The sequence below is a fragment of the Amblyomma mixtum genome, chromosome 5 (assembly GCF_055824585.1).
Source record: "Amblyomma mixtum isolate Tamu chromosome 5, ASM5582458v1, whole genome shotgun sequence".
NCBI lineage: Eukaryota > Metazoa > Arthropoda > Arachnida > Ixodida > Ixodidae > Amblyomma > Amblyomma mixtum.
Genome location: NC_143016.1, coordinates 91,819,919 through 91,830,431, shown reverse-complemented (window position 1 = coordinate 91,830,431; position 10,513 = coordinate 91,819,919). Strand labels below are relative to the sequence as shown.

General features: G+C 47.4%; 1 protein-coding gene across 1 annotated transcript; it reads left to right on the top strand.

Moving 5' to 3' along the window:
- Positions 1 to 5,619: 5,619 nt before the first annotated feature.
- Positions 5,620 to 9,449, top strand: LOC149343029 (scoloptoxin SSD976-like). Its single transcript, XM_089546875.1, has 2 exons — positions 5,620 to 5,928; positions 8,811 to 9,449. Exons 1-2 carry the CDS (start codon positions 5,620 to 5,622, stop codon positions 9,447 to 9,449), a joined length of 948 nt encoding a protein of 315 aa, XP_089403001.1.
- The last annotated feature ends 1,064 nt before the right edge of the window (positions 9,450 to 10,513 follow it).

Genomic DNA, 10,513 nt, shown 5'->3' with positions numbered 1-10,513 from the left:
CTCGTCGTCGCTCTCGTGTTGGGCGTAACCAGCCGTGTCCTGGCATACTATAGCTTCTTTCTCCTTGCGTTGCAATGACGGTTGGCAGTGGTGCTCTTCGTTGCTGTGTATGAGGCTCTGTTCCACAGCCCCAAATTAAAACGCTTGACAGCAAAGCGGCGCGCCTGACATGCATTTTTGATAATCCACCCGTGCGCGCTTAGATCCTTGGTGCGGATGTGTTAATCACTGACTTGGTTTTTATACCTGATTGATGCCGCTAACTGCTGTACGCTGCCAGCAGTCAAGCCAACCTTTGGCTTTGGCAGTCGCGAAATTTGGTTTTAATTCCGTGTCCTTGTGGCACTGTGCCCGAACATACTGTATCACGTAATAAATCGTGAATCTAGCTCAAAAAATGCCTCAAATCTAACCTAAATGGTTACAACGGCCAGGAGATATCATAAATCATATGCATGCTGTTACTTCTTCATGTAAAAATAATCGGATGATAGTTACGAGTTTGTAATGCGAATGACCAATCGTTACTGGATTAATGGGATGAGGAACAATTGATAGATGAGAGTGGATGCTTTAAGAGCTAGGACACCGCAGAGGTGGTTCAGTGATTATTTTTTTTATTTGGGTTTAACGTCCCAAAACAACTCAGACTATGAGGGACGCCGTAGTGAAGGGCTCCGGAAATTTCGACCACCTGGGGTTCTTTAACGTGCACTGAGATCGCACAGTACACGGACCTCTAGAATTTCGCCTTCATCGAAATTCAGCCGCCGTGGCCGGGATCGAACCCGCGTCTTTCGTGTCAGCAGCCCAGTGCCGTAACCACTGAGCCACCGCGGCGGGGTGGTTCAGTGATTAGTGCATCCGCCCGGCAATGCGCTTGTGAACCCTGATTTCAATGGTTCAAGAATGAGGAAAGCTCTAAAGACTGGCAAAGCTGTAACCGGGAGGTGCGGTTGGTTCTGGGCAGGAGGTTCTGAGCTTTTTAGCTTGGAGTGCATTTTTATTGCAATAGCAAGAATTCAAGTCAGGAGCAAAATGAGACTGACCCGGAGAGGTCACGCAACCTTGTGAGATGACCAGAACCTGCCCATCGTGTCAAGTGTCAACCTTGGCCCCTTTTTGTTAGCAACCTCCTCACCGTGGCAGGTGGCAATGAAATTTGTCATTCGTGAAAGAGGCAACGTGCCCTTGTGACGTCATCACAACCTGCTCAACTGGTTGCAAGCAACCTAGTTTCCATGTAGAAACCTAGATAACATTAGAGTTTACGTCAGAAGCAAACCAGGGCCGTCCGATGTCATGAAGTACACTGATTTGCCGAGAGAGGTATGAGGTCACACGATATCTTGACCCCCAAAAAAGAATCAATCACCGGGTAGATGAATTACATGCCTGAGTTCAGCAAGGCATTAATAATGAATACTTTTACCGGTCCTCGAGTTCATAGTGAGACTTTTTTGAAACATTTGGGTGAATGTTGGCGTATTGAACAGCGTCAAGGGACCAGCAAGCGTGCAGGTTTTGCTGACCACTTGCTGACCACTGTCTTGTGGTCTTACAGACCACAGTCCATCAGGCCTCAATGACTTGATGTAGAGTGCCTGACTCGCAGCCCAAGGGTCATGGGTTCTACTCCCGGTCAATTATACCGATTTTATATTCAGCGTAATGAATTTATTTTAGATATTTGTATGTAATAATTACATTTCAGTCACGCTACTGTCTTATATCTCAGTTTAACTCGAGTTTTGACTATCTTCATTCTACAGCTCTACGTGTGACCTTCCAGCCCTCATGGCGAATGCAGAGCTAGTGTGCCAACGCACATGGCTCTTCCTCCGAACGTCTGCTTTAACGCTATCTCGATGATACATGCACACAGCAACCTAGCGCGCCGAAATGCCTCGGTATTATAAGACGATTCGACGTGCAGGTTTCCACCTGCCTTAGTGAGCAGGTTTGGATGACGTCACAAGATTCGCTCTGCGTCAGGCGTCAAGGCCCTATAACACTAAGACAGAACAAAAGGAGAAGAAAGCTAAACAAAGATACACAAAGCAAAGAAGAGACAAAAGGCTAGGCAACAATAAAAGAAAGCTAATCTAGAGCAAAAGTACTTCAAAAAAGCACTTCGCATCGCAGTTAGGTTAACCTTATAAATCGGGGTCCAATTTATGTTTTCGTGTTCAATGCTTGGTGTTCAGTAGCATAAAAGCTCTTGAAGTTACCCCCATTTAGGAATCCGTGCATGGTTTATCGTTCTTCGTGTTTTATGCTACAGCTCTGATTATGCAAAGAAATTCTGGCGAAGAGCGGATATCACTTCTTCAATATTAGTTTCAATTTATATGTAGTGGTGTCATTGATTAGTTCTGTAAAAAAAGATTTGTGTGTTTGAAGCTCACATCTTGCGCGAAATCTTAATCTAAGCCTTACTTGCAGTACTTGCTGACAACAGCTTGAAGTAATGAAATCAACAGGATTGCTGCGCAAGATACTTTAACCACTGTACGAGAGAAGCGAGGATTAGGAAGAGGAACGATGAAAACTTTATTATCCAGAAAAGAGATCCTGTCTAAGTGTATTTAGTTGGAGGGTTCAACTTGCAGCGCTGCGTCGTCTACAACGTCGACATCACTGCGGATCTATCTGCACTTCAGCGTGAGTTGTACTGTCCCACGCACCGTGTCATCCTTGCCCGGCACATGTTAAAGGGGTACTCATGCATGGTCGCCTTGCAAGGCCCTCTGACAATACCATCCTGCCTGTACTCCTACGGTTGTATTTTAGGCCTCGGCCACATAAACCGAGCGCGGTATATTCCTATAATTGCTTCCGTACTGGGCATATGCGCAAATCCTGCCCCTTAGCTGCAGCCGATGAAGGTACAGACGCGGCCATAAGTAAACGGAGCACGGTATTGCGTTCGAAGTGCAATCACGCTTTCTCCATTGGTAATGAAGAAACGTTGTTTGTCTACAAGAAAGCCCACCAACCTGGTCTACCAGCATGCGCGTACCACTGTTGGAAATTTCAATTAGGTGACGCGTGAAAAATATTCGAAGACAGTTGCGTGCTCCGTTTAATTTTGTCTGCGCATGTACATCTGAAGAAAATATGGCTTATCAATGTGGCATCTGTAAATTCAAGGACCACGAGATAACATCGCCAAGCTCTTCGACAAAATCAAAGGCAGTACGAAAGACTCGTGGTCGGATGACGAAGCATTGGCCAATATAAGCCACTACAATTGCATTGCAGACATCCGATCGGTTCGCAGCTCTCCAGTGGGATAACGAGGAGCGGCCGGAGCTTCCTGTGCACACTTCGCATGATTCTTTCGCTGACCAGCCTTATAACGGCCCGTTGCGCAAGGAACGCCACCGACAACAGCCAACAAGACAGCGCAGTGTGCCTGAGCTACCGCAGGACGATATGGCCGTCGTCGACAAAAAAATTTCATGTCTTTTAGCGGAGGTCACCAAGCTCCGGCAGCACCGTGAACTGCTCACTCGACGTCGACGGGTGGTGGAAATATCCGCCACGTCTATCAATGGCGCAGCAACATCGACTTCCTTCCGCTCACCTGTGTCATTTTCTGCCTCTTCCCAGTTTACCGCAGTGCCTCTAGACAACTCTGCAACATTTTGCCCCGGTGTCTGGTCAACCAGTTGTCCAACCTTACGTCTGTGATACTCCAGCGCTTGGCTCAAAATTGCAAGTGGAAAGTGCCGGTCGTCCTCGTGTGCTGCAGTGGAATTGCAGAGACATTTCCATGAAGGTGGGTGATCTCAAGACCCGACAACGGATTTACAATTTCCAGGTGTGGGCCATGTTGCTACAGAAATCAAACGCCTTGCCATCGACTCCTGGCTTTAGTGGCTACACCTCTCCTTCCAGGATAGACCATCGTGTACACACTGGGACTACCCCAGGGATGTATGTGGTCTCACGTTTTCACCATGTACAGTCAGGCCGGAATAAAATGCGAACAGAGCATGTCAAGAAAACAAAATATTTTACCACCCTACTTTCAGCTGAAGTGTACAACTAGACTGATTCATGTGTCTGGGTAAAGGGCCTACTGAAATGCATTATTGAAAATAGGTTGTAAAGGAATATCTCGCTGCAAAGCAGAAATGTATGACATATGCGTGTTCGCGTTTCATTCCGGCCTGACTGTACGCCTTCCTCTTGAAAACTTGTGCACTTCATACCAAGAGGTAGTGGCAGTGTCTGCGAAATTTAAGAAGGGAACCGTTGTGGTCATTTCATTCTACGTTAGACCAGCCGCTGGCGCTTCCTGGACAGTTTGCGCTCCTGTCTCGACAATCTCTCTTCAGATTCTTCAACACCCCTTTTTGAGCGCATACAAACAACGCTCAACAGTGCTAGAACTACCACCTGGACTGACGTTGGTCGACCGGCATCAGATCTCAGACTCCTTAACTTATGGGCTGTATGCCGTCAAGCCGAGCTGGCTGCTACGCAAGACCCTACTTCGGCGCAGACACATACGCTGATGCATTATCTTACTGCTAAGGCACGCAAATATGAACGCGACTCTTCACGACGGCAGTGGCTGCATGGCGTGAACAAAGTTCTGCGAAATGCTTGAACGCCTCTCTCTGGAATGAAATAGAGTCGCCGTTCTACTGACTCAGCAGCAACCGCATGCTTCGCAGCTAACTTCTCGCCATCTGATTTCGCCAAAGAAGAACGAAGGTATTTTCCCCTCAAAATACGATGCAGTGCCTCCTTCAGCTGCTAGTTTTAATATGGCAGGTATCCCAGCGTATGTATATCAACTGCCATTTGATGTCGACGCAGACGTAATCATGTGTCCTTTCTCAATACCCGAGTTGCTGGATGCAACAGATGATGCGAAACAGAAAACACCACCCGTTTCATCAAATCAGCTGACCTTTCCCTATTACTATTATCATTACTGCATCCTGCATTACTGCATCCTCCATCCTGCATCCTACATTACTGCATTATCATTACTGATAATAAATCTCGTTTAAAAATATTTTTCCGGTGCTGGAGTGGCATGAGTGTCTTGCGCACATAACGGATGGCTGCCCATGGGTGCTCCAGCTGAACAAAACTCCAGAGTTGAAGAGGCGAAAGATTTTGCCAGATTTTCCTGCTTAGAATGCTGTGTACATCGTTGCTCTATCATGTATCGAAAAGCAGAACACGTCGAAACGCAACAGTTAATTTCTACGGGCATTTCGTTTTTTTTTTCCAACGGATGTGTCCTTTTTCGAACCCGTCGCAACTCGTGCAATCTAAGCGAGCACAACAGCGCGGAGCAGGGAGCAGGTCCTACAATTTTGAGATGCCCAAAACATACAGATAAATATAACACATATTAGGCCCAAAAATACATGTATCGTGGCGAAAAGTAGCTTAAAACTCGGTAATATGCATATTTGTGTGCGGTGTCCGTAACAACAGGGTTAGTTTGCATTTACTATGAAAGCACTCCTCCGCACCGAAAAGGAAGACGAAAATGCTTTGCGCTACGAACGCGTTGCGGCAGGGGCTCGTTCGCGCGCATGCTAAGAAGACGGCAGCCATATTGCGCATAGAAGTTAAAGCTGCGAAGAAATGGCGAAATCGGCTGGGGCCATCCCGTTCCTGCTAGCGGCGGCAACCTGGGTGTACCTGCGTAACATGAGACTCCCGAGCAGCTGCCGCCCAGAGTACCAGAAGCGGCCAACGCACACGGCGTGCCAGCCTCCGAGCACCTGGTGCGAGGTGTTGACCGCGGGTGTCCCTGAGGCTGACAAGGCCGAAATCCTGAAGCTGCACAACGACTACAGGAGCCAGGTGGCGCAGGGTCGGCTGGAGAACTACCCCAAGGCAACCGACATGCAAGAACTGCTCTGGGACGACGAACTGGCAGAGGTGGCGCAGGTGGGTAGGTGGTTTTCAGCCTCCGTTGTGGCGTCCTCACATTCTCTACTTGGGGCCCGCAATGAATTGACCCCTCCACGCGCCTGCTGTAGCGCGTAATTACTTCACATTTTCACTACGCGTCCCAAACAAACGTCAGTAGTGTAATGTACTGCCAGCGATGTCCTATGCCATAACTAAACATTCTTACCTACACCTAAAAGATGCCCATTTTAGGCATTTTCTCCTGCAACAGTTTCGAAGGTCTCTGCGTTCTTTCCTGTGGCGTTATTTTTGAGTATTTTTTCTCATTAACTCTTACAGTTAGCAGGGATTAATAGAGGCTTGAGTACAGGAATTATCCACGTGCTTCTCTGTCGCGTGTTAGTAACACTGTCTTCAGGGTGCATTTTAAGCACGAGGGCGCTTTGCGAAAAGTTGGCCGCCGTTACCACTTAAGGCTGCGTGCTAAAAAGAATCCTTTAAGAACCCAGTTTCCAGCCTTATTTCACGTTGTGCACTTCTAATGCACACAAACGCGTGTGACTAGGATGAAACATGCAATGAAATATAATTGCAGAATGTACTAATTAATGAATTGTTACTGCAAGTTGCGAGCTCGTACCCATATTTATGATGATGACATATCAGTTTTTTTTTAAAGAAGAAAAAGTCGCTCGGAAATATGAAGGTTTTTATCTCCGCAAAATCAAACTGAGCACCAAAGGGCACACGAAGAGCAGAGAAAAAGCAACGTCCGCTGCTGACCGGTTGAAGTCCTTTCGGCGCCAAAACTCAAGCTGCTACCGGGATTGTACCACTTCACTCACTCACTTCAGCTTCGTCATTTGGTGCAAAAACGAGGATCGGCACAGCCAACTCGGTGGCCGTTATTTTTGTAAGCGTCGAAGGAAACGAAGAGCAGGATCTGGCGCAGTACAGCAGTGCATAGCGGAGCCCGCTAGCAGGTGCTCCCAGTTTTCTGGTAACGCTTGTAATAATGAGACCGCGTTCCTACTGCGCGTCATTGGAAGTGCGGTGGGATGATATCATGAGCTGAGGGCGCCCCCAGTAGGCTTCCAGTCGATGGCAGGGGCTCGAAATTGACCTTTGAAGCATTAAAAAATCGAAGCTGTTCGGTAAGTGAACTCTAGAGTTTTGTAGAATGTTCTGGAAGAGTCGGACGAGTGTGTCTTGAGACTGTAAACATTTCCCCTTTTGGTGTTCTCCTGCCATTTACTGCTAAGATCCTCGTTTAGCAGCTGCGTGGTAAGGGCTCTCGGCTGCTAACCTCGGGGGCATAGGTTCAATCTCACCGCGGCGGCCCTCGTTGCGATGGAGGCAAAAATCAAGATGCCCGTGTGCTGTGCGGTGTCAGTGCACGTTAAAGAACTCCTAGTGGCTGATAGTAATCAGGTGTCCTCCAATACGGTGCCCCTTATAACCCACGTCTCACTTTTGAACAAATTAAACGCATTGTTACCATACCACATAAGAGGTCCGCCGACTGTTGGCTTGTTGTTATGTCTGGAGCAAGTGTATTACAGTGGTACGAGCGGTGTTCAACTACATTTGGCCTCCTTGTGCGTCGGAACACAGGTCACAGCAAATTTTGACATATATATATTCACGTAGCTTTAGTTAAGCTGTATATCCCCACCTCAGGTTGTGTATTCCTCCTCTGTCGCCATAACCTTCCGAGCCACTATAGTTGCATACAAGTCAGCAAAAAAAAATTACTTTGACCGCAACTCTCTGTGTGGGTTTTGATTTTGCGATATACTGAGGTACATAATTTGAAAGAAACGTGTATGTGGGCACAGTTACAAAGCTCTATTTTCCATAGTTTTTCTTCAAGTAACACTCCTCTCCAAGTCTGTGTCATGATGTGGCTTTGTAGTGGAAAAAAATAGATGGAGATATGTTCGGCTAGCCGCAGCAATGCATGGTTCATAAGCAGACGGTTAATATAGGAGGAAAACGTTGTGAGTGGCGTGACCGCCAACGAAGCCGTGCGTGGTGGTGGTAACGGAGCATGGCGCGACAGCAAGTAGTTAGCGTGTGGGTGCACGTGCCGCTGCAGACAAACCTCCCCTATCTTATCCACCCTACCTCCTCTCATGCAGTCACTACTGACGGCAGCGCACCGCTGTGGCGCCATCTACGAGTGAGCGGAGGTAGTTTGCTAGGCACAACCGGTCTCGAAGGGAGCGTGCTCGCTCTCCTCCCCTCTCCTCACTCCCCTCGCTCTCGGTTACACCAACGGCTGCGCGGCTCAACCAACGAACAGGCGCATAAAACCTGCACTCTCCTAAAAAAAACCTACACCTTTCGTACACGCACACGACGTAATATAAAGCGACTGCAAGGTCCGTGATATCACTAAGAATGCTGAGAGCACGTCCCGTGATTGACACGCTAAAAATACTAAGAAAAAAAAATGGCTGAGTGGAATAGAACACAAAAAGCCTCCCTTCGTACCTTTCGAAAGATAATCCTAGCTATGATTACAGCGCCCTTCCAATTTAGTTGAGTACCAGCGTCACTATAGTGCCGCGACTTTCCTCGCCATCATCATCATTCCGTCTCTGGAGCTCCTCCGATTGTCCGCATTAAGCGAAACCCGACCAATTGACTTAAAATTTACGACAGACTAATCTAATAATAGCACGCACCATCCAACGTGTTCGAATTATCCAGATTTTCAAACTAACGGGCGTCAAATTAAAAACATTTATTTGTATCATTGTGTTTTCATTGCAAGCCAGGCTAATTATCGATACTGAGGACCGCGTATACTTCTTAACGGAAGAAATATTATTTCTTTAGATAAAGGGCCAGTGCCGCCTGAAAGGATTCAGTGGCAGAAATAACCTGCCCTGTACCGTCTTCTACTGCCACAGGCTCACGCCTACTTCTGCAGACACGAGACTGCACCTCTGCAACACGACAAAGCGGAGGACCGCTTCACCACACGGTTCGAGTATACAGGCCAAAACTTGGCCTGGAGCGGCCACGGGGAACCAGTCAAAGCGGCCAACTGGTCTTTTGCCGTCAGCGGATGGTTCGCAGAGTACAAGGACTATCCGCCCGACTACGTCTCCAATTATGTGTACATCCCACAACCGATGACTGGGCACTTCACCCAAGTCATCTGGGCCAACACGCGCTATGTGGGCTGCGGATACGTCTACTACACGCACGAAAAGGCCACCATTCCGCACATGTGCAAGTACACGTGTAACTACGGCCCGGGCGGAAACGTCTTGAGTAGGCCCGTATACCAGGACGGTGACACGTGCAGCGCTTGTCCGGGCACCACCAAGTGCCAGGAGAGCACGGGCTTGTGCGACTGCGAGCACTGCACGACTGAGGGTGCTGCTTCTTCGACTTTCATGATACCGCTGTTACTTTTCGTCGGTGCACTCGTAGTGACGATAGCCGGCTCTGTCTACGCCTACCGCCGTTTTAAGGCTCCCGCGAGCACCGAAGAAGCGCCACCCGAAAACCCGGCGGCCACCGCCCCGGCGGCGGTGCAATGACTTTTAGTTGCGGTGCTTTTCGCCGCTCTGTAGCAGGCTCTGCTTCCATTTCAAGCACATTTTTCGTCAATTTTTATTTTTTTATTTATTTATTTATTTCGTGTACTCTCAGCGCCAGAGGCATTATTGAGGGGAGTGGTTACATAAATTTGAAGAAAAAAAATGTACAGTGCAGCAAACTAATTAGTAATAGAAAAATGATGGCTTATAGTTATACATTGTTAGCTGTTGGGTTCTTGGTGTGGTGGTTAATAGTATATAATACACAACATACAGCGCAGCACTACAGTGAAAAAACAAACAAACAAAATGCTCGTACAAAAAACAACTACAAAAAATATAAAAATAGATGCTGCTACTGATAAAGTGCTTCCTAATGCTGTCTTGAAGCGTTGGTTGTCAGTAATTGTAGCGGTTGATGCAGGAAGGTGATTCCACTCAGCAGCTGTGCGCGGAAAGAATGACTGAAACATGCCATTGGTTTTGCAAAATGGATTCCGACTTTGTTATTGCGATCCAGCCTTGATGAAATGTATTGGGGAGGGGAGATCAGTTCGTCGCGAAGGGAAGGATGATGAAACACCTTGTGAAAAAGTGAGTGTAAGGGCTTTACGGCGAGATGCTAAAGATGGCAGGTTAAGATCTAATTTCATTGCAGGAATGCTGGCAGTTCGGTTATAATTACAAAGAATAAAATGAGCAGAATTCTTCTGGACCATTTCTAATGAGTGAATTAGGTTTTGTTCAAAGGGATCCCTAACTGCTGCAGCATACTCTAGCTTTGAGCGGACCTTATATAACTGTAGTTTTAGGGAAGAAGGTGCCTTAGAGAAATTACGTTTTAGATATCCCAGCATGCGATTAGCATTGTTAATTATATAGGAAATGTGAATGAACCAAGTGAGGCGGTCGATATTAAAACGCTCGGTAGCAGAGCTGCGCGCGTTGTTGGCGGTGGTGTTGGGAACAAAAAGGCAGGTGGCCAACGGCCACCTGGTTCACTTGACCTCGTGACGTAATTACAACCTGCCCACTGTATTTAAAACAAAACTGACTACCGTAGA